General features: G+C 48.9%; 1 protein-coding gene across 3 annotated transcripts in view; it reads right to left on the bottom strand.

Annotated features, from left to right (window-relative positions):
* The window catches only part of MTCL1 (microtubule crosslinking factor 1), a 115,723-nt gene that overhangs the window by 12,672 nt on the left and 78,161 nt on the right, over window positions 1-24,890 (bottom strand). For 2 of the 3 annotated variants that reach the window (XM_065932559.1, XM_065932560.1), the window contains 5 exons: window positions 24,615-24,770; window positions 16,252-16,482; window positions 15,003-15,188; window positions 6,146-6,313; window positions 2,201-2,455 (listed from right to left, as the gene is read on the bottom strand). In XM_065932559.1, the coding sequence (XP_065788631.1) occupies window positions 2,201-2,455; window positions 6,146-6,313; window positions 15,003-15,188; window positions 16,252-16,482; window positions 24,615-24,770 (996 nt within the window). Of the gene's footprint in view, window positions 1-2,200; window positions 2,456-6,145; window positions 6,314-15,002; window positions 15,189-16,251; window positions 16,483-18,988; window positions 19,103-24,614; window positions 24,771-24,890 lie in introns of all 3 variants that reach the window. The other variant, XM_065932561.1, reaches the window with a different exon arrangement.

Raw genomic sequence — 24,890 nt, 5'->3', positions numbered from 1 at the left:
TCACGAGGCACAGAAATCATGTAGGAATTCAGTGCCACAGCACAAGTATGAAGCATGTGTTCTCGCAGTGGAAAATGGATTTACTGTTACTCCTCTCACCATCTGTCTAGGCCATCACAGACAAGGTCACATGGCCCACCACGTAGTCAGATATCGAGGGGCACATGTTATAAAGGGCGCTCGCCTGCACGTTCAGTTTATCTGTGGAACATGCAGCTAAAAGTTAAATGAACGAACAATAACTGACAGACCTACACACACTACTCACGTCAAGTCAGTTTCCTCTTTTATAGGGAATGCCTTTAACTGCTTTTCCTGATTTTCAGGATTGGGTACTGTGATTTTTTCAAATGTCAAATACTGGGCTGGATTTATTTTTGAAAGCCACAACTGCATATCTGAAGCATCAACAAACCCTCTTCTAAAAATAGCAGTGAACTCAGGGTACAAATATGTGGGGTCCACCACAGATTTCAGAAACAGATGAAGGAACACCCAGAACCCACATCTCACTCAAGTCCATTTGCTCAAACATGTTAACCTGGAGGACTAAAGTTCTGAGGCTGTCATGGTGGTAGAACCATGGCAGTAGTGACAAGCTGGAAATGGGGTTCAGCCCCTGCCCACTCACTTTTCCAAAGACCGTCTTAAAGTGCTGCTCATCATCAGAAGTCTTACTAATTTTTCCTCTATTAGAAATTACCTTCATTCCCCAAAGTAAGATGAAGCCCTTAGAGACTTGCTTCGCTTACATCCAAGGTTATATCCATAATGCAGCCAAGAAGACAAGAGCAAGGAGCCTAGAGCTGATGGGCAAAGGAGATGTTGACCATGGTCTTGCTGGGGTGCAGGAGGGACAGGGAGTGGTCCTGGAGGGAGGCCAGGAGGGACCCTCCAGAGAGGGGCCTGGAGGAGCCCTGACACTAGTTAGTTAATATTGGGTGAATCTATGAGCACTTTTGTCAGAGTACATGCTGCCTCTGCCCCCTTGACTCCCACCCGACAGCTGATCTCTGCATGGAGCACAGGCACACCATGGGTTTAAGACAGGAGAGTCTTCTCAAGTGTCACATTCTAGGCCAAACAGGAAGTGGCCAACCTTCCTTTGATAGAATCTGGGGAATTCTGAAATGAGCCAGATCACCTACCAGTCTGGGTGACTCAGCTGTGTGAGTAACCGAACCCAGGAAGGACGTCAGGCCTCTCTATCTGCAAATGCACTTGCTTCTGCTCAGGGGTTCTTGAGCCAAAAGCTCCTGGTTCTTTGCAGTTCTCCCTCCCTCCCCACCAGTGAGCGGAAACGGACCTTCGCCATCGCACGTGCAGAACAGAGGTCCATGTCTCAGGAATAATACAGCACATTTTTCAAAAGGCAGCATGGGCATTTGTAAAAGAATAATGAGGTTATTTTTCCTGCTTTCATTTTCTGATTAATACATTTCCTTGAGGTCACCTGAATTTATAAGTGTGACAGGCTGAAATTGTATACTATGTCAAAACCCAGCCTGGAAAGAATCCCAATCTTTCATCGTTTTCATGTGGAAATTTAATTTGTGCACCACTCAAGCAGGATCACAGCTATGCAAACTGTCCTACATCTGACGCAAGGCAGGGAATGGTTATCTGTAGAAAAACAACTCGCCTCTCCCACTGAACTCATCTGCGTGTTTGAATCGTTTGTTTAGCTGAAGATAATGAACTACCAGTCACCTCCCCTGACTCTGTCCTGTCTAATCACAGCTCTGCAAGATGCATAGCAGGTGCAAAACAGCCTGACTTCCTACTGAATTCAGCAGTTTCTTCACTAATGGGCAATTCCATTCAAGCTGGAGCAGTCACTGTGACCACATCTTCAGTGGCAGACTTAAAAGCTAGTTTGCTTTTTGGCAGAAATCACTTTCTAAGATATGAAATAACCTCGCCTTTCAAGTTTAGTCTTTTAACACCTTAAAAAAGTTATCCCCACCCCCAACCGGACACATTGAGTAAAGTTACCCACTGACTTTGCATGAAAAGACCTGTGTCGTAGGAGGGCTGACCCTAGGTCTCCAACACTGGAGCCTCTAGGATTTCTTCCTCTTCCTCTGGAAGCCCCAAGATCAGCCTGATATGGCAGAGACCCCCGAGCTGTTTCAGTTTCCCCTCTGAGTTCTCTGGTTTCCAGGCCAGGCATCCCCACTCCTCCTAGGGGCACCCTCACCTGTTCAATTCTCCACAGCAGCTCCTTCTCCTGCCGCCCCCACTCCTGGCGCTCCCGGTCCAGGCGGTCAAGAAGCTCCACCTTCTCCCGGTTCCAGTTCTTCTCGCTGTGGTGGATCTGCCAGCGCAGGTCCATGACCAGCCTGTGACTGTCCGCCAGCAGCTTCTGCTGCACCTCCCTCTCCTTCCTGAAGGCCCCTTTACTGTCGGTGCAGGAGCCTGGGTCTCCCAAGCTCTTCTCATTCTTTGCTTCCAGCTGTCAAAGATAAGACATGGGAACTTAGTCCCTGACAGTCTCACATTATTAGATGAAGGAAACCTCAGCACATTCACATATTATCCCTGGAATCGTGTTTAAATAAAAATCTGAACAAGCTTAAAGAGGAAACGATTTCTGTCTTTAAAGTCCTAATTACAAACATCTGACAGAGTCACACAGAGGTGAATCAGAGAATCCACCCAGCTTCCCACAGTCCACTCCTCAATCCCCTTGCAGACTCCGAGTCACCATGTCTCCTGCCTGTTCTGTGCAACTCCTTGAAGGGAAGGCACATGTCTACGCCTACATCCTTCACCCCTCTGTGGAACCTAGCAGTCAACAATAAACACACATCAAGCACCCAGGAGGTTGAAGACCAAAATCAAGCAAGCAAAAGAACTCCCATCTAGACACCACATGCACACTTCTGAAAATCAAAGAGGAAAACTTGGAGGCAGGCAGAAAAAAAAAAAAAAAACCCACCCATGGAAGCACAAAGATGGGAATGACAGCAGACGTCTCCTTGGAAACTATGCAAGTCAGGGGACAGTGGAGTAACACTGAAAGGGCTGGAGGAGGAAATGTCGACCTCACCAGAAGTCTGTATTCAGCAACATCTTTCAAAAATACAGGGGCGGCAGGGGAAGGTTTTTCAACAAATGGAAACTTAAAAATTACTGTCAGCAGACTTGCATTTCAAGAAATGATAGAGGAAGTTTTCAGGCAGAAGGAATGATATACCAGCAGACACTTTGATCTGCACAAAAAATGAAGAATACTGGAAATGACTGGAAAACCTAAATACAAATATAACTCATTTTCTACTTTTAATTGCTTTAGATACTTCTTAGATACTTAATTGCTTAGATACTGAGTATCTAAGGTAAAAATAGTTGCAGCATATTGTGTGTTTACAAAATGTGTAGAAGTAAACTGACAACAGTGCAAAGGACAGGAGGAGGGAACTGGGGGTATACTGTTGTTGGTGAATGTGATAAATTTTAGTGCAAGATTCATGAACACAAAGATATACCCTTTTTCCTACTCTAGATAAGCAGATCCCTGAAGTCTAGGCATGGCCCCATGTTAATCTATTCTCTACCTCTGTATCAGAATAACTTCTTAAAAATGCAGGTCAAAATGCTTTACTTCCATGATGAAATCAGGGTCAGTGTTTTGATTCCTTGAACATTCTTCTTTCCACTCATACATGGTGAGCTGCAGCTGCTCGGGTGTGCCATGCTCCTGTCTTCATGATGTCCCTTTCTCTCCTTTTCCATGTAGCCACTCCTGTTCATCCTCCAAGATTCATTCTAAGCAGGACTTTCACAAACAACCCTGCCCTGAGCCTGCAGACTGAGGTGTGTGCCCCGCACACTCCCATTCCCGGGAGCCTGTGTACAGGTCTGGCAGGGCACTTAATCATTCTGTTACTAACTTTGGCCCTTGTCTGCTCTCCCACTGTACTGAGAACCCCCTAAGGATCTGTCTTTTCTGTTGGGGGATCCCTGGCAAAGCAAACTCTGACTCAGGACTCAGTTTAAGGAATTAGATTTGGGGATTGACACAACATGGCCTCCACTGAGAGAAAATATTTCCCTCTGTGTAGAACTTAGCTGTTTTGCATTTAAATATAAATGGGCAAAGATGGCACTATTACAAATGTACTAGCATCAGCTCACGTTCATTGTTCCCTGGGCCACAAATGTTTGAGAAACTCTTAAACAGTTTGGGGACAGAAGATGAAATCTTTATCATGAAATCTATTACCACTTGGCTTCTAGGTTTGAAGTCCTAGCTTTACTTCTTGGTGTTTAGTGATTATCCCCGAAGCTTTATTTGTAGCAAATGTGTGGGTGGATAGCAGGTTCCTCTAAAACAAAGATGAAATGTTTTGAAGCTGGCTCACGTCAAAGATTATGCCTCCTATTTTCGGCTGTGCTTACATTTCTGAAAATATTTAGCTGTTTCCCCCATAAACATATTTTTAAAGTAAGCTTAAAGGCAGCTCATCAGAACATCCTTACTCATTTCCCCTCCACTGCTGGCTCTTCAGGCTGTGAACTAAGATAAACAGAATATCTAGTAAGAAGCTCCTACCAGGCAGTCGGCAGGATTCATAACCGGGTCAGCAGCTGCATCCTCGCCCAGCCTGGCCGGGAGCTCTGGTCTGGCTGTGCTTTGCTGCTTCCCCGAAGAGGCAGCTGTACCACGGCCCCCCTAGGGCCTGGCACTTCTGCCCCCAACCTGTGGGCACTGTGGGAGCTGTCGTCTTCTGACAGGACAGGCCCTCTCAGCTTTTATCAAGACTATTCGGAAGATGTCTTCGTTTCAGGCAAGGTTTTTTTTTTCTCTTGTGACAGGGCCAACTGATACAAAATCTTGATTACAGTCTGCCCAGAAAAGAGATCATCTGAGATGGTGCAGCATGATGGGGGGGGGGGGGGGGTGGCGGTGGGGAGACACCAGAGAAGCAGTCTGAGCAAGCAGATACCATCAGGAAGTGACCACTTTCAAAGGTTTCCAGGGAGAAAGCACACAGCATTTCCAGTGCAGCCTGATCTTAACGACCAGGGCCGTGGTCTTAAGTCTCCGAGACCCTGTGCTCCACTGTGCGCTCGTCTCCACTCTCAGTGAAGCCTCTGCGGTCTGTGACAACACGCTTCCTCCAGGCCTTCACTTCTCCCGTGTGAATAAGGACAGCATGACTCATCGGACTTCTAGGGCATGTGTAGTGGAAGGTCTACAAGGTCTTCCCAGCACTGGGAGAAATCTAACGGAAAGCATTCATTTGCTTTTTTTTTTTAGAGACAACAAAACCACAATCTGCCTTTACTTTGCTTCTGTCTGAATGATGGCCGTGCATTCTGATCACCATTTCATGCTGGTCAGGCTTTGGTGGCACTAAGGACATCCTTGCTCCTTTCTCCCCACCAAGACTCGCTATTTCTAGTCTTTCTGATAAGAGCCACTCCAACAGCTGTGAGGTGACAGCTCACTGTGGCTTTGAGTTGCATTTCCCTGAGGATTAATAACAGCATTTTTTCATGTACCTGTTATCTGAAGAAAAAGAAAACACTCAGGCGAAAGGACACTTGTACCTCCGTGTTCGCAGCAGCGCCATTTACAGAAGCAAAGAAAATGTTCATGGATGAATGAATGGATAAAGATGTGGTACATATATACAATGGAGTACTACTCAGTCACGAAAAAGAATGAAATCATGCTATTTGCAGCAACACTGGGTGGAGCTCAAGGGCATTACGCTAACTGAAGTCAGAGAGACAGCTAAATACTGTGTGATCACAAGTAGATGTGGAATTTATAAGTAAACAGATGAAACCAAGCTCAGAGATACACTGAACAGATTAGGAGCTGCCAGGGGGAAGTGGTTAGGGAATGGGTGAACTCTTATGCTTTTAGTTTAAATAAACTGGATAATAAAAAAGAAAGACAGCCTTGTTCTACACAGAATAGGGGAACAGATGCTGCTTTTGAAACACTGCGGGGTGGGGCCGTGTTTCACACCTTGGGAGAGGGAAGAAGAGGGAAGAATGGCACTGCAGGAAGGTGGCGACTTCCCAGGTGCCCGAGGCCATTGCTGTGGGTTTCTCCTCGCCCCTCTTTCCCAGCCAGGCTCTGGGATCCAGACCCTCCCCGCAGTTGGAGAGGAGCCCGGGGCCGTACCTGCTCCAAGCGGCACGTGAGCGCGGCCCACTCGACATCCCAGGCGGCCTTGTCGCCCGCGTATTGCTGCTGCAGCCGCTGGCGTGCGCGCGCGTCCTCCCGCAGCTCTGCACGCAGCTCCTCGAGCAGCGCCTTGAGCGCACAGAACAGAGGCTGGGTCTCCGCCACCTGCGGGGACACGAGGGCGGCTCTGCATCTCACGAGGGTGAGGACAGGGGCCTGGCCAGCAGGGGAGGGGGGCTGGTACGGGGCTGTGGTGGGAATCTGCACAGTTAGGGGGGATATTGGGCCCCCTGGCTGCTCGAGGGCCACCAGGCCGATGCTGCTAAGGGCTCCTTGGACGAGGAGGCTGGCACCACGGACACCTGGAACAGAGATGGGAAGAAGCTGAGGGAGGCCAGGGGAGCCGAGCCAGGGCTGCTAGGATGCTCTGTGTGACTTCAGACCTCACAGCTCTGGTTGACAACAGGAGTAATGAATGAGATAAACTCACCTCTGTGTGCTGTCACTTGAGTGCTAGCTGTTGAATCAGAAGGGAATTAATAAAGAGCTTGTGTATCTCATCAACATGGTGGTTAGTCTCCAACTTGTAGTTACGAAGAGGTCATATATGTGACACGCAGAGTCATGGGGTGGGGGTGACTTTTAGGTCTAACAGTTTACTACTTTACCAAAAGTAAAGGCTTAACATGTTGGTGAAGGCTTACTCGTGGTCCCTCGAAATACAGTCACTGCCCAGAATCTCTTTTCTGCTCACTAATGGCAGGAATAACTACTGTACCTATGTGTTTATCCTGTGACTCCCCAGTCCCCCCACCTCCCAAGTTGTCAAAGGCTGACCACCTCCCACATTTCTGGTGCTCAGCTCCATGGGAAGTATGCAAACAGGTCTGATAAATGAAGAATGGATTCTTATTACTAACCTGCTCTACCTAACTTAAAAGATTTTGTATTTTCCATTAATACCTATCTAGTTCTATGAACACACATTTCAAAACCATGACTGCTATCCCAGTATGCTTCGGCATGGGCATTATATCAGAAGGTTTGTCCAAATGAATTAATACACCCTGAACCAATGATAGTACCTGGATAATAAAAGCCACACGAGCCCATCTCTAGACACCATATGGAAAACACCTAAAGCCCATTGCTAGCTCCCTGAATGGTCTCAAGGCAATCCTCTTTGGTATATTTATGAGGCAGGAGGACTTAAAAGCTCTCTCAATCTTGCTGGAGGCAGGCTGTCTGTAACATGGGAAGACAGAGCCCCTCATGCTCAGAAGAATCCCCCCTCCTTGGTAAACCTCCTGTCCCAGGGCAGCGAGCCTGGGATCGGCATGCCCAGCAGCCCTCTCTCTCCTCAGTTCGAGAGACAATCATGCTTCTAAAACCATCTAGTCAATCCATGAAACACACGTGTACATGTGCAAAAATGGTTAGCCATGCTTGGGAAGAATTTATGAGGATATATGTTTGGATATATATTTGGACGTAGAAAAGAAATTCCTCAACACGAGCTTTGAAAACTCATGAAAACTGAAAACACCATAGTTTTCTCATAGTTATCACTGAAAACACCATAGTTTTCTCCATATTTTATATGAAAAGTTTTAGTATTAGATACAGTAGACTTTTGGTCAGGTGGAAAGGTCTGTTAGCATTTACTACTGCTTGATTTTCCTCGCCATGAAAACCAATTTTCACTTTTAACAGCTCTAAGAGGCACTGAGAGTACAATTCAGTTAACATTTGCAAAACTTGGCAAATAGAAAACCTTCTAAAAATCCTGTATGTTCTTTCCAACCATCAGAATAAAGTAAATTACCACTGTTCTCAATGAGCTACTCATAAAATGTGTGAAACTATATTCAATGCAGAAGTTTCTTTAAACTCTATACCAAAAGTATTTAAAAGCTGTAAGTATGAGTGAGTGCAGTGTTAAAACAGTCTTTTCACAAATATACATCTTCCTAAGTATAGGATTTGTTTGCTAAAAAATTATGTTTATTTTATGGTAGATTTGATTTTTCATCATTGGATTTTAGATTTTTAAAAAATCACTACTTTTCAAGTCAAACTATTTCAAGTCAAACTAAAATCACCATAATAATTTTTAATCCAAACTTTGGAGCAGTTGTCTCTGTTTAAGAAAAAGCAGAAAATCACATAATAAATCACATGTGATCAATACCTTCCTATGAATCCCAAGTCATGTATGTGATCAGCTTTGGGGTTCTTCTCTAACAAACAACTGTGACTCAGGACCAGAACTTTGTGCTCTTTGAAAGCAGGGTTCACATGACTGTCCTTTTGCAGACTGAAATTTTGCTTCTGCTGGAAGTAAGTACTTTTTGGCATTAATAGATACCAGATTAAATAAAATCAAGCCTTAATGTTTTCATGCACATTTGGGCCGGAGCAATCAACATAATGTCCTGTTATATCAGTATTATATTTAATCATCATGGGATAAGCTCAAACTTGCTTTGGGGTGAAGGTGGCCAAAGGGGACAAGAGCCCAGAGAATTGATGCTATTGGTCCCTGTTACCATAGTCACCTGGGCAAAGCATGTGACCTGCACGCAGCCAACCTAGTTCTGCCACTGGAGAACCACGGCAAGAACTATGTCCAAGAGAAAACTTCTGAAGACCCAGAATGAGCCATAGACAGGCACTGATCCTTCCAACTGACTGTTACACACACAGAAACCCAATGATGGTAACTAACACCAGTAACTAACACCCAGTGGGCCAGGGGTGTTGATCCTTCACCTACAGGACAGTGTTTGCATCTCACATCGAGCCTGAGTGCACAGTGGCACGTGCCCTTGTCACAGGGGAGGACCCACAGCAACAGGGGACCTGTCTGGCTGTGAGGCAGTGTGGAGCCTGACTGCAATCCAGGTCTGCCTGTGCTACCCAAGACTGGACAAGCCCGCCAGCATATGTGAATTCTGGCATCATAACCCTGCCCAAGCCTTAAGTTTAAAGATAGCTAATCTAGGGCTTCTCTAGGGGTCTAGTAGTTAAGAATACGCCCACCAATACAGGAGACACGGGTTTAATGCCTGGTTCCAGGAAGGTCTAACAGGTCACAGAGCATTTAAGCCTATGTGCCCCAAATACTGAGCCTGTACACTGCAACTACTGCGCCTGAGTGCTACCACTACTGAAGCCTGCGTGCCTATAGCCTGTGCTTCACATGAGCAGCCACTGCAATGAGAAGGCCAAGCAACCACAACTCCTTGCTGCAATGAAGATCCAGCACAGCCAAAAATAAACAAAGACGGCTAATCTCTGTGAAGCAAATTCCATCCCCCACATCGACAGAAATAACAGTAGCCCCCCTGAAAGAACACCTAGAAGTTACTATTCTCACTTCTCCCAGTGGTGGCCGTTTGCTGAGCTATATTTTTGGTAGAAAGACCCAAATCAAGTCAAGGATGGAATCAAGACTAGGTCTTCAGGTGAAAGTCTTGTTAGATACAGAGCTCTCAGAATCTTCTGTGCCAGGTGACTGAGCTCTACAACCTTTTAACTTATATATCTGGTAAGTATACAAGAAGTGAAATTGCTCAGTCGTGTACGACTCTTTGTGATCCCATTGACTGTAGCCTACCAGGCTCCTCCCTCCATGGCATTTTCCAGGCAAGAGTACTGGAGTGGGTTGCCATTTCCTTCTCCATGGGATCTTCCTGACCTGGGGATCAAACCCAGGTCTTTTGCAGTGCAGGCAGAAGCCTTATCCTCTGAACCCCCAGGGAAGTCCTTCTGGTAAGTATGAGCAATTGTAATTAAAAAGGCCAACTTCCCAATTTCTTTAAAATCAGCTTATTGGTCTTCTTACAAAGAAGCAGGATAAAATGTTTCCACAATTTCCTTCTCAATTCTAAGGGCATTTCAGCCCTCTCAAGCTTGAATAACCTCTCAGTAGGCATCAGGAGTTTGTGCTATAAAGTGTTAAAATAACAGGCTGGGCTTTGACCAATAGGACTGTTATCCAATTATAAGTGGAAGTCACTCAGTCGTGTCTGACTCTTTGAGACCCCATGGACTATAGAGTCCCTGAAATTCTCTAGGCCAGAATACTGGAGTGGGTAGCCTTTTCCTTCCAGGGGATCTTCCCAACCGAGGGATAGAACCCAGGTGTCCTGCATTGCAGGCAGATTCTTTACCAGCTAAGCCACAAGGGAAGCCTAAGAGTACTGGAGTGGGTAGCCTGTCCCTTCTCCAGCAGATCTTCCTGACCCAGAAATCAAACCAGGGTCTCCTGCATTGCAGGCGGATTCTTTACCAACTGAGCTATCAGGGAAGCCCTATCCAATTATAGGACACATGTTAATAGAAATAGAAAAGAAGTTTATCAAAAGGTAGCAGACCAGTTGGTGAGGCAACACCAGCTATTTTACAGACTCACTTTTGCTTAAGATTTCTAAGACATGCACATAAGTAATTCTGTGAAAGAGCTACACTTAACATCAACCACTCTGCTGCATCAGAGCCACTGACTTTGGAGACGGGTGTAATCTAAAATTTGAACAGAGGTACTGACCTGCTGCTACAGGCTGACCCACAAAAAGTCAATCACAAAATAGAGATGCTGGAAAAAAAAAAAAATAGAGGTGCTGGCCTCTGCCTCATACTCACTTAGGCAGAGTCCTGGAATGCTGTGGTTGGCTGCCCTGACCACCCCCCGCCCACTTCCACATACACACACATGCATAGTTCCTATTTGATACATATAAAGAGGGGGGCCTCTTGCAGGTTCAGTAGAAGTAACTCCCTCACCAGCAGGGGTGCCAAGTCATCCTTCACTGAGATTACCTCTACATGTCTGTGTGCACTTGGTCTGTTAGTCACGTCCAACTGCAACCCCAGAGACTGTAGCCCACCAGGCTCCTCTGTCCATGGGATTCTCCAGACAAGAACACTGCCGTGGATAGCCATTTCCTACTTCAGGGGATCTTCCTGACCCAGGGATCAAACCTGCATCTCTTCTATCTCCTGCATTGGCAGGCAGAGTCTTTACCACTGCGCCACCTAGGAACCCTACAACATTTTAATCCAGCAACATTTTAACAAATAAGCCATTTGTCATTCTTACCTTCATTATTACATACAGATTAAAGATTCTTTTCTAAAACCGTTATCCCCCACAGATAAAGGAGAATGAGTCATTAAAGACTGGCTGTGAAAATATAATCTCTGATGGAAGCTTGCAGAGATGACGGACTCGTCTATGGACAGAACTCACGTGTCCACCGGCTGCAAATACACTGGGTGACCTGGACCAGGAGGACTCCATGCCTGCAGGTCTCCCGTCATTTTCACTGAGGGCCTCTGAAGAGTAAAGGTGGGTGTGTGAGAGGACAAATGGATGCAGATTGAACAAGTTATAGACCCGGAACTGTCGCCAAAGGCGTCAAAGAAACCAGGACAAGTGTGATGGAAGTCAAGTGACCAGATGGGAAAAACGAACTGATTACTGGCAAGCTCATTAGTGTATCAGAGCTTGTGCCACAACACTCGGAAAGGTGTGTCACAAACTACCTGCCGGCCACAGGTAGGTCGGGGAGGTGGGGCTGGAGCTGAGAGTATTTCCTCAGGAATGTTTTCTTACTTGTGACTTTCCACGCCGTGAACACATGCTACTTTCACAGTAACAGGAACAAAAATAAACAGCAAAAATAAAGTATTGCCTAATCATAAACTCTGGTCTGGTTACTTTCACAGAGTTGCCTGCCTCAGTCTGTGAAATGAATCTGGTGCAACATACAAAAATGAAACATAAAAGCTATCAAGGCTCAAGAGGAGTGCCGCCTTATTTAAAATGTAAAATCAGATGTGTGGAAGTGCTGTTTCTGGAAGTTTCTGTCTCTCGGGCAGAGTAGAAAGAACGGGCTGTCAGCGAGTAGGCTGCTGGGCACCGAGTGAGTGCAGGCCCAGGAGGTCCCAGAGCCAAAGGCACTCTGTCTACAGGGAAAGGCTGGCTTTGAGCTGGGGGGGCCTCCGAGTCCCAGGGCAATGACAAAGACCCAGGGAGCAGACCCCCCCAGTCCTCAGGCTGGATCCTGAGGAGGGCCCTCGGGGACCAGTGGCAATTGAAGGCTTGAAGATCTGAACACGAAACAGTAAATGGTAAATGATCTGCTGCAATGCAAGAGACCTGGGTTCGATCCCTGGGTTAGGAAGATCCCCTGGAAAAGGACATGGCAACCCACTCCCGTATTCTTGCCTGGAGAATTCCATGGACTGAGGAGCCAGCAGGCTATAGTCCATGGAGTTGCAAAGAGTCGGACACAACTGGGCGACTAAACATTTTCACTTTTTCATAATTGCATTAGATTGCCCACTCCACACTTACACTTAGATGCTTTAACAAAGAGTATTATGTCACATCCCTGAATGAAAAAGTAACTTCTCTTTTAATGACTTAATCCAATTCTGGGAAGACTGGAACCCCAGGGTCATATATCCGGCACTATTAACCACCCTGTGTTTAAAAACCTGATTTCAGGAATGACTACTAACTGTCAAAGGCATACTTGGCGGTAGTAGTGCTGGCCTCAGAAACTCAACATGGTCACAGGCGTCTTGGTGCTTGTCCCCAGCCTGGGGCCCTGCAGAAGGCTGGGTGAACTCAAAGTGCTCACTGCCTCCAGAACAGGTGGGTCCCTGCTGCCTCGTCAGTCTGTGCGGAATGTTTGCAGAGCCAAACGTTTTCCAATCTGATGGATTTTAATGAAGTATTTCCAACGTTGACTTGATACATGCAAATTTTTTTAACCTCCTTTGACATGATAAATGTTGCCATCCACCCTGTTCAGCTGTGAGACTGTTCACTGTGACACAAGGCAAGGTCTGGGAAATTTTGTCCCCTGCTAATTTATCCTTGGGAAAGAAGTCAGGCCACATTTCCCACTCCGCTTATCGCCTTGGGAGGCCCTCGGAGTTTCTGAGGCGGGTGCGGCTCGAGGGGCCGCTCCCTGAGACACGTGCCTGGCTCCCGTGTCTAGGCCGCCTGGCTGGTACAGGATGGACAGACCTCCCTCCCGAGGAGTGCACTGCCGGGCGCCAGCTGTCGCTTACAGTAGAGCTCATTAATCTTGTGTCCTCAGATGGACGGCCTCGTGCACTGGACTGCCGTGGGCAGACGGGCCCATTAAAGGCAGATCTGATTCTGCCCACGTGGACGCCACCCCCATTAGCCCATCTGCATGCCTCTGTACAAAGTAGGGACACAGTGGTCCACCTCTGCTTTAAAGCGGAAATGCTGAGACACGAATGATGGAAGGAGGCAGCAGCAAAAGATGACTTTAAGATGCACAGAACAGGAGGTTCCAGCTGCGTGACTTTCCATAGGTCTGCATCTCACAGGGAGAATCTTCCATGACTACTGTTAGGGAAACCAGCTGTGTTCCTTTTTCCCCCTTTCCCAAAGCATTTGGATGTACACGTGGGAAACACCCCACACATGCTCTCGGAGGCAGCGGGTCTGTGGCTAAGCAGCCAATGAGGAATTCTATGTGAGTCACGGATATACTGTGGGACTGCCTGACAGCACCGCTTTTAAAAACTAAGAAAACTGCTCGATTTTAGGGGATGTTTTGCAAAGAAGCATTTTATTTTCTAACTAGATCTTTGCTGGAAAACTCATTCCATGAGCTAAAAAAATCTCCCCCATGGACACTGGCCTCATGACAGACCTCCTAATAATGGTAATTAAAAGTTCCTTTGAAAATATAACGTCTTTCTTGAGTCCTGTTATTCTGGGAGAATGAAGGGTGAAGATATGTGTAGAAATCAGGACTTCAACTGTGAAAATCTGAGTTGTATCAGAGAAAAGGTGGGGGAAGGAGGAACACTCCCCCAGGCGTGAGCTAGGGAGGCGTCACTTTCCTCCTCTGATCTGAGTCCACACTCTGCTGCCGTCCTAACCATCCTAACCACAACCCACCGCCCCCCCCACCCCCCCCCCACACACACATATGCTCTGGGCAGAGGGAGGGGCCGCAGCTGTGGAGTGCAGTGTGCAGGGAGGGCCCGAACTGGCTGTGACGGGGTGGCTGCAGCTGCGCCCGGGGTCACCCCGCCCTGTGCCTCCCCCCCAGATCCAGGCTCTCCCTGCCAGACCCTCAAAGAAGCAACATGAGGTCAGGAGAGTCTCAGGCCAGGAAGCCCGGGAGCAAAAATGTTTTAGCTTTGCAGGCAGGATCCGGGCACTCCAAACCCATCACAGCTTCAGTTTTGCAGAAAAGCACAACCAACCTGGGGTACCCAGAGCATCTCTTGGCTTATCCAGCAGGGGCCTGTTTGCTTATAAAAATAAATGGGGCTTTTGGCAACACTGATAGTTACTTAAGGTTCTACACGGAAAGCCCACCTCTCTTTATACATGCTTTCATTTTTGCTTCAAGTGTCATCCAATATTTGTATTGGGGACATTATGTTTCGTGTGGCTTAAAAACAACCTGAAACACTTTATACACATTTGGAGATAAAAAGACAAACAAGCTTGCTTTTCCTCCTGCATTATGTTGCCCGCCAGCAAACAACAACAACAACAAAGCCCTAAATGAGTGATGAGGGCACCGCTTCCTTGCAAGAGTGGTCACCCTCTATATAAGACATGAGCCACCTTATCCAGTACTGTTTTCTCCTCTTCCTGAGGTACATTCACTGGCCTTGAGGGGGCTCAATTGATGCGCCCTTCCTATGTCCTCATTTATGTGAATGAGCCAAGTAAACTAGAGCTCTCTGCCCCTGGGAACACCAGTGCATGAACGGATGAGAGGGACAGGCTAGGGGTCCTCTCCCCCCAGTGCAGGGAGAATGAGCTGAGACTAGCACCCACCTGCCTGTAGGGCTGCCCCCCGTCTGTGGGCTGCAGCCGTGATCCATGGTCACCCATCTGCGGCGAGCGTTCTCCCAGGGAAAAGCCACAGCTTGGCCCATCGTCATCTCGGTCTGGACTGTCTGCCTTTGTGTCCCCCTGGATGCCAAGCTCCCCAAGCCTGGGGAAGGTCTCTGGAAGCTCGCTCTGAAATGGCAGGAGGGGACAATAACAGCCAAATGCTTCTGCCCTCAGCCTGAGTTTTAATGCCTGAGGTTCATCACCCACTTCAGAGGTTATCACGATTTCACTTCTCATCCCTCTCCTCCTATCAGGCTCATAGTGACCACTTCACTCATTGGCCACTTTCTCCATCTAAACCTCACAGAGAGGGTGCCCAGTTTATTAGAGGAGATTAGAAATATTACTATTTATAAATCATTCCTGCTCTCAGTTACAGTAAGAGGAGGAGGGTCTCCAAAGTACTGATCAATAGAAAACTTGACAACTACTTCCAGGTTTTGCTTAATGATGGTTTTCTAGGTCATGGCTATCTGGAAGCAGGTTGAATTTGCTGTTGAAGAAGTTCTCCACCCTGAGGCAAGAGCATCATTGTATCTTCCCACTCTCAGGATGTCTTAAAACTGCACACACTGCTGAGGGGAGTGGGAGCAGAGGGTCTTTGGTGGCCAAGAGGAACCAACTGCCACAGGGCCCTGGAACAGCCCACGAGGCAGCCAGAGCAGCAGACACCAGCAGCTCCAGCCCTGTGCTCGCCAGAGAGGAGCCTGCAGAGCTGAAAGCCACTCTGCCTTAATCAATAACCATCAATCAGAAGGCAAATAGCTCTGGTCCTGCCGTGAACCCGGGAATTGAGGCCTAAGTAGGTATATGCCTCATATACAGATTTCGGAGGCTGTGAGAAAGCTCCCCCTGGAGCTCAGAGAGACCGCATCAGAGCCAGGTTTGCAAACCATCACTGTGGAATGAACCAGTAAAGGACTTTGGGGGTGATAACGAATCCATCCATCAGCAGAAAGACGTGGCAGCAAAAAGCCTGGCTGCAGGATGGGGTTACAGACCAGCGCGTTCTTCAAATGAGTTCCCTGGGCAGCACTGAACAACCCACTGCCTTTGCTCTGCCTGGACTGGGCGTGAGAAGATAACCTGAGGTATCAGAACATGGCTGTGTGCGGAGCGGGGTGGGGCAGGCGGACAGCAGGGCCTGCGGATCAGGAACAAACTCCACACAACTCCCGGGCCGAGCTACCTCCATGAAGTCCTCCGCGTCGTCCTCCGCCTGCCTCCCTTGGCGCCAGTGCTTGAGCAGCCACCTGAGCTTGACGTAGAAGAGGAAGATGTTCTGCTTCAGGGAGCGCAGCTCCTGCTGCAGCAGGTGCCGCTCGTCACCCCAGGCGCGCTCGTGCAGGGAGCTCTGCAGGGCCAGGCCGTTGGCCTCCCGGTCCCGCCGCCGCAGGGCGCAGCGGCGTTCCTCCTCCACCTTGGACGAAGAAGAGAAGCGCCGTGACGGGCGGCTGTCCCCACCTGCCCCCCAACTGAGTCTGCCAGTGGCCATTCCGCCTGGAATGGAAAACTCAGAAACCTCATCCCCCAACTCCCAGCGTTTAGTAAACTCCTCGATGGGCTCGCTCTTCACAAAACCCCGAGCGCTTCCTGACTCAGAGGAGAATGCCCCTTCAAGGGGAGGCGTCAGCATCATTTCTCATTGTGGGGTTGCTTGTGAGGTTTTTTGATGTTCCTTAGACCCCTTCAGGAGCACTGTCTCTTGGAGGCAGGGCTCACAGCTGACCCAGGGGCAGACCCTGTTTGCCCTCCGGGGCTGGTACCTTGTGCCTTGGCACATTGCAGGTATCCAGGCCGAATACGTGGGAGTCGTTCCCCCTTGACTTGCTGGGCCCTAGGTTCCCACAGCCCCAGACAGAATGAAGACAAGCTAGTACTCAACTGCCCATGGGGTGCAGATAAGGCACGGGAATAGCATCCATGGTGGCTAAAGTGATACACAGGCTGAGAGTCTTTTGCTCCACTGACCAGAAAGGGTTAGAATGCCAGTCTTGCTATTACCCTAACACCCCCTCTTGTGTCAAAAACCAACAGGTGGGTTGGGTTTTGTTCCCCTAAAGTACTAGAGAAAGTACTAAGTTGGGTGCTGACACCAGACCTCGGCACCTGAAGCTATCCCAGATAACATGAAAAACAGGCAGTTTCACTCACACGCTTAGCAGCCCTGAGTCCCAGCACTGGCTCTGTCCCCTGTGGACATGGAGCTAGACAGGAGGGGGGCGGCTGGGCTGCTGGAAGCCCGGTGTCTGCAATTTATTTGTGTGTTATCTCAGGCCATTGACTGACCCTGGTGAGCTTCCAGCTGCCGAGTGCAACCGATCCCCGATGTGCGCGCCCAGTGCCAGGCGGGTCCCTGAGGTGCCCCGGGACTGGCTCCTGGAGGCACAGCCCTGGGAGGGCCTGTTTTTTAGTTTATTTTTTGATCTATAACCTCTTAGAAACGTCCCTTCCTGACTGGCTCGCTCTGCTCCCTCTTCCTCCAAGGCCCTTGCTGCCTTCTGTTCCAGGATCCCCTGCATGTCCCAAGTCTCAGAGTCGTGTCCCTGGCCCTTGGGGAGGTGAGGAGACCCCCTTCCCTTCCCCTTTGAACAAGCCTGGATGACTGCTCAGCCCCTCCAGCCTAGGCTGGGAGAGTCTTCACCCCACAGTCCTTTATCCTGAATCCAGTACTAGAAACACCAGGATCCTGCAGTTCTGCTGACAGCACCTCCAGGGATAAACTCACTTTTAAACATGATTTTTGGTGCAATGTAAAAAAAAAAACAGCAGCAGCAGCTAAATTCCTTAGGGATTAGCCTTCAGGTGATATGAAATTATTTTTCTTTGGTGATAATATGTGAAACTTGACTTGTAAAAATAACTTTAAAAAGGGGGACATGTCTAGTGGTACCTGGCTTGGCTCTCCTGGAGCTTCATGGCAGAAGGCACTCCCTTGATCAGTTTTTAACCCATTTAGATGAGCACAACCACGGACAACATGGGGCTTAGGTGGCATACACATTGCTTGCCAGAGTAAGTGCATACAGATACCTTACTGTGCATAGGACATGCATTTGAAACACTGTGGTGCCATCTCAAGATCATCTGGTTTTTGTTTTTAAAGATAACAGATTTCTTCCAGGAACAAACACAAAAGGTCTGAGCAGCAGTCACTGTGATTTGAGCCTGGGTTTGTGTCTCGGGTGTGTCAGGGGTGGCAGTTACCTTGGAGGCCTGGAGACAGTGATCCCAGGTCCTGGTAACTCTGGGGAAGCTCTTAGTGAATGAGGATTTTGAGCCAGGACCAGGTTACTCTAAAATGGCTAAAAGAGCTGATAAGGCCACAGCCCAATTAGTGGCAGCTTTTTAAATAAAATGAGTGAATTGTCAATGTATCTAGCAGAAAACCGACCTGATATTGACCTGAAATGTACCAATCTGCAGACACTGGACATTATGGACACACTTTCATGTCCAGCGGCATGGAAGGCCCTTTACTGGTTCTGGCTGCAGGCAAGCTTGTCTGTTGTGGTGTTAGTCCCTCAGTCATGTCTGACTCTTTGCGACCCCACGGACTGCAGCCCGCCAGGCTCCTCTGTCCATGAGGATTCTCCAGGCAAGAATACTGGAGTGGGTTGCCATTCCCTTTTCCTGGGGATCTTCCCAAACCAGGAATCTCACCCACGTCTCCTGAGACCATATACTGACCAATGTCAGGATGGAAAAGCATGCTTTCCAGTAGGAAGGGAGACAGTGATCTTTGTGAGACCCCCGAGGCAGGCAGCTTGACCAGGTGCCCTTATCCATGTGCCCTCCAGCCCTAAGCCCAGGCTGCCCAGTTGGTGCGTGAGATGGAGTCCCTATAAAGCAGTGCCCATCCTCTGTCTCTCTCTCTCGGGGCCCTGCGGACAGAGAAGGTGGTGCTGGACCCAAGTCCTCTTTACCTTCCAGGTGGTGTCTGTCAGTCTCTCTGCCTCTTCCTGATGTGGTCTGACTACCTGCGCAAGCCGACCCTGAAGCTCCTTTATTGATACACTCTGTTCGGGGGAGACCCTGAGCTGGTTGGTGAGACAAAAGAAGGGGTTTAGTGGGTACACTGTTTGGGGGAGCCCCCGACAGATTGGTGGGACAAAGGAAGGGGTTTAGTGGCAGTGAGAACTTGGCCCAAGCGGAAGACAAGGGACAGACCCAAGCATGAGGCAGGGGCACGTGGAGTGACGAGACAAACTCGGGTGCAGCAAGCAATGCCCGGCAGCTCCCCCGGAGCCCTACCCGCACCTCTAACCTGGCAGCCGGGCCAGTGAGCGGTGCCATCACCTGGGCTTCGGCCACTACAGCGCCACAAACCAGGCCAAGAGGAGGCAGCCCCACATGAGGCAGCTTCTAGACGACTTCCTAGAAGCTGCGGGCATCAGAGCTGACAAGGCTGATGGCTATGCATGACTGCCTCACACACGGCTTTCTGGACTAACTGCCCGAGTCCCTGAGTGTCTCTCTCAGCTGCGTAATTAATGAGTTCATGCTTCCTTGTCAGAGTTTTTACTGCCCTGCCGGGAGGCCTCTCTTTTTTTGCCCAGAGTTCCCCCCAGGATGCTTAGGGTGAGTGGCCTGGGGCTCCTTCACTGAACAGACGCCAGTGCCTTGAAGGAGCTGCACAAGGTCTGCCTGCTACATTTTACATTAAAATACCTACAGGAATCTTCAATAAAACGGTTACTGGTAAAATCCATCTTTTATGCCTTAATGTCCAAATGACAATGACAGAGGAGGCTGAGCTCCTTTATGACATGTTTTTTAGAGATGGAAACACTGTCCTATTAAAAATCTCAGGCATTGTTAACATTGAAGCATGATGTGCTGCCCACCAGTCCAGTGGTTAAGAATCCACCCCTGCAATGGAGGGGACACGGGTTCGATCCCTGGTCCGAGAAGATCCCACATGTCACAGGGTATCAAAGCCTGTGTGCCCTAGAACCTGTGCTCTGCAACAGGAGAAGCCACGGCAAAGAGAAGCCGGAGCACCGCAGCGAGAGAGGAACTGCCGCTCACCCCAACTAAAGAAAAGCCTGCACACAGCAACAAAGACCCAGCACAGCCAAAAATAAAAAGAAGCAAACATTAAAAGAAATAAAGCTCTGTGGACAAGTAGTTGCTCCTAGGTAGGATGCTGCCACTCTAGTGTTAGAAAAATCAAAATACAAACAGGTGATGGCAGAAACTGCCATTCAGAATGACTCCACCACCGCTATACAACTGCACATGCTCATACACATGACCATACGTGGAGAAAGGTTTTACACAACACAGAGATTCCCTCCAAAAACACATACTTCCCCTTCATCACCGAGTTCCCAGAACCATCCTTTGCCCACCCATCTAAGATTCTGATTAGTCACCAAACACATTCACCTCGTCCTACTCGGTCGGTTTACGTTCAGCCGACGCCTTCCCGGGTGGCCCCCACACCATGGACACGTGTTCATCTCAACACCCCGACCACCTCCCTGTGTTATTGCTGGGGAATCCACACCCCAGCCTTCCTCATTCACATGGCGTATACTACAATGACTATACTGCTCATTTCCCGGACATCTTCAGAGAAAGTGGCGTATAAGTTACTTTCCACACTAAAGACAACTTCACTATCTCAATACACAAACAAAAACCAAATCAAACCAAAAAACCTTTTCACATTGCCACTACTAGATAACAACAATGCTACTCATTCACCGGGACTCCAATTCTGCCTCCCTCCCTGTGACCTCATCTCCCATGACTTCCATTTTGTTCGGGCCAGTTCTGCTACCGCTCCCTTCCAAAGCGGTTTATCGGGTCAGCACCTGTGCCCGAGTACTTGGCATATAAACCCCACGTCCTTTCATCGAGGCTGGTATGTCACAGCTGAGACTGAAGAGTGCTCTCGTTGATGAAAGGACGGAGGAGGGGCTCGGGAGAAGAACTCCGGGATTTCTGACCCAGAAACTCGATCCTCTGGGCATAGGCTCGGTCTCATATTTACGTGTAATCTGACCGGTGCCCCTGCTCTGCTGCTCCTCCTTCAGCACTATTTTTAAGGCGCCCGGCACATTCCAAACCACATATTCCGTATCCTCCTCTCTTAACAGATGGAATCTCTCAGCAGACTCGCCGGGAGCCCCAGGGAGCAAAGCCTGGGAAGACGCGCCTGTGCCACGTGGGACTCTTGCTGGCAGCCACCGAGAGAAACAGGCAACCGGAGTACTGGCCCTTCTGAAGTCCGCTCACTTTGTTCTCCTCTGAGCAGTTAACTTTTCTGTAGCTGCCTTAGCAGGCTCGTGGGTGCTGGCAGGTTGGGACTTTGGCTCTCTCTGGCTGCGGCAGCTCTGAGGGGCTGGGCGTGGACATGGACACACCGTGCCCCCCGAGTTCAGCGTGTGCAGCCCGAGGGGCGGGCCTCCCACCACACAGATCACAGGATCTGCTAACATGCTACTGAGTAAGAAGGCAGTTATTTTCTTTCTCGCCTTATTGTGACTGCTGCTGCTGGTACTACTAGTACAAGTAGTAGTTAAACCTACTACTAAGATTCGGTGTCTACCCAAATCTTCCCAAATAAGCACTTAACTTCTGTCCCCTTTCCCCAAACGTGAAAATCTATAAGGCAAAAAGACACAGAAGTCACTTCACAAATGGGACTTGAGGAATCTTCTAAACTTCAGCTTCCATTCAGAAAGTTGCTTCTTCTTTGAAGCCACAGATCCTGGGTGGCTTCTATCAACCCCTCCACTAGCACCTCCAAGGAGCCAAGGGCTGAAGGAAATTCACATGTGTTTAAGAGTAGTCAGAGTGTGCAGACAAACCAAGGTCACGTCAAGGGCAATGGAAGAGGAAGTCCAGACACTGTTAGCAAGGGGGAGTAAGAGGACGGGATTAGCAAATGCCAACTAGCATACATAGGATGGATACACAAGGTCATATTGTATAGCACAGGGAACTATATTCAATATCCTGTAATAAAGCTTCATGGAAAAGAATATGAAAAAGACTGTATGTATGCGTGTAACTAAGTCATTCTGCCTTACAGCAGAAATTAACACAACACTGTAAATCAACTATACATCAATTTAAAAACAAAAAACCTGCGAGCCGTACACCTTGCCTCAGTCTCAGCCCCGTTCTAGATGAAAAGGTCTGCTCTGTCTGCCTCCCCCCCCAGTTACACGGCGCTCCATGGCATCCGTGCCCCGTGTCTTTAACCCACAGTCGCTTCTCTGGCCAGCTGCCCTGTGTGTACTATTTCCAGTAGAGCCTCATGGGAAAGCAAGTGTTGGCAATGAAGTCAGTGAAGTCTTCACTCAAGGGTTCTGAGTGTTCTGCCCTCTAGAACTGTCCACTGTACAATCCTTTAACCCAATATCACACTCAGAGGCTAAGCTGAGCAGTCTGTCAGGGTGACATCCATGCCAGGGACACACAGCCACTCCACGGAGACCCAGACCCTACGTGGGATCAACATGGGGCTCCTCTCGTCATGAAAGGAAAAACTGTGGAGTCGTCAGAGGGGTCAGGAAACATGTGTCATCTTTTAGAAAGTACTTTAACACTGTGTCTGCATACATGAGTTTTCTCTCCTGTGTGAAATGCCTTGGTGAATAAAAAGTCAGAACAAAGCATGTCTAACTCCTGGGTAAATCAGTTTCCCCTTTTAGACAATGATGCTCCTGGACCTTGCCTTTTACCGAGTTGTTTTTTATTTTTTTACTGTCTCATTAGAGTGTATAAAATTAAAGAAAACCAAACAGATGCTTGAAAGAAGAAACATTCCATGGCAAGATAGCTGGCATAAGATTAGTCACCCTAGTGATCTGTATTTGGAAATGCCCTCCAATGAGATGGAGCGCCTGCTGGAATGTCCAGGCCTGGGAGGGGGGTGGTCAGTGGGGACCAGCCTCTGGTGTATAGTAGCACTCCTCACGGGAGGGGCAGGGGTGCAGAGAGACCCAAGGAGGCAGTTCTGGACCTAGCTGGGGTCGGGGAGAATTTGCTGACGCTGCCTCGCGCTTTCTTCCCACTTGTAGAATGAGGGGTCTGTCTGAAGATCCCTTCTGAGCCCTATTACTCGGTGACCCTAAGTCACCACACAGCACTAGCTAACTGCCATGCGCCCTTTTACGAAGGTTTATTTTCCCATGACACTGTTTCAGCAAAGCGTCTTCCTCTCTCCAGATTCACTGCGGTTTCTGAAGCTGTGCAGAGCACACGTGACTGGGAGAGCGGGGGGCAGACTTGTCCCTCCTGGGGAACCAGCAGGGCCTGAGGGTGCAGGGGAGGGAGTCCTCTGACCTCACACAGTGGCCCGGACACGCTTAGACAGGACACCCTGGACGGTGTATAGAGAGAGGAGGGCGCCGGGACAGGACCAACCAGAGGAGAAAGGGCCTCCGGGGGGCAGAGAAGACTGGCTATGTGGCCCAGCCTCTGACCTGTGTGCAGGACAAGATGCAGATAGGCTGGTTTTGGCCTTACACGTGCTGTCATTTGATGTAGTCTGATCGGCTAGTTTTTGCCCATTTTTACTGTACATTGACAGTTATAAAATCACACCAGAAGAAACAGAAAATTGGTACCAGATATTGGAGCCGTGACACCCTTTCCTGCCAGGCAGTCTTCAACAGCAAGACATATTCCTTCTGGTTCTTGATTATTATTCATACTTGATGTTTCACAGCACCTAGCACTCTTAGGGGACTTTCTCACCTGACTCTGAGAAGTGAGCTTCTATTTGCTTCTGGAACCAAACACCCTGACCTTTCCTAATGCAGAACACGTGGCCTAACCCTGCAGCAACTTCCTCGACAGGTGGTACCAGGGCCAGATGCGCCCCTCAGGGCCACCTACCCTCTGTCCTGGTGGAATTACCTAAAGGGAGGAGCCTTTGCTGATGGGACAACTGTGACCTATAACAGGACCCCGCTCCTTCCCTCGCTCCTGCCCCAGTTGCCAATCCATCTGATCTCTCAGTTTGGACTGTGAGGTGCATGGGAGGGATTCGCTTTTTTGCTTTTGTTCTTGTCTTACAATTTTAAACAAAATACAAAGGACAAGGGGGTGAGGTGGGGTGGGGAAAGTAGGCAGCTGGAAAACTATGGGATGAGGAAAAGCAGTACTACCCATGGTGACTGTGAGATTTGTGGACATGTGTTGCTATGAAAACAGAGACTGCTTAAGAGCCCCTGGGTCAGAAGAGCATCCCCAGTTCTGCCCTATGTCTGGAGCAGGTTGGGGGGGGCATGACACACAGGTGGGACAGTCTTGGTTTTCAGTCCTACTTTCCTCACTGCCTGACAAGCAGCCACACAGCCTCATGAACCGGTCTAGTCGCTTTGCTTCGTTTCCAGGCCCCCTGCCCTCACCCTGTGTGAGCCCCTCAGTTCAGTTGTATGCCGTGGACTCTGATTCAGTTAAGTACCCCCCGATCTCACATGCCCCACATCCCCATCACATTCCCTAGGGGCCTTGGACCTAGGTGGGAACCATCACACAGACACACAGCGAAGGAGGAGTGGGAAGGTGAAGGGGAACCCTGCTCACCTCAAGGCTGAAGCAGCTCGGGGCTCCGGGACGGCAGCTTCCAGCATCCCCATCGGCTCGGCGGTGCAGCTCCCGTGCGGCGCGGAGATGGAGGTGACCCCGCTCCTCCCCTCGCTCCTGCCCCGGCTGCCACTCCATCTGATCTCTCAGTTTGGACTGTGAGGTGCATGGGAGGGATTTGGTTTTTTTGCTTTTGTTCTTGTCTTACAATTTTAAACAAAATACAAAGGACAAGAGGGTGAGGTGGGGTGGGGAAGGTAGACAAGACAGCTGGAA

Source organism: Muntiacus reevesi, chromosome 4, assembly GCF_963930625.1.
Source record: "Muntiacus reevesi chromosome 4, mMunRee1.1, whole genome shotgun sequence".
Taxonomy (NCBI): domain Eukaryota; kingdom Metazoa; phylum Chordata; class Mammalia; order Artiodactyla; family Cervidae; genus Muntiacus; species Muntiacus reevesi.
This window is presented reverse-complemented; position numbering and strand designations above follow the sequence as displayed.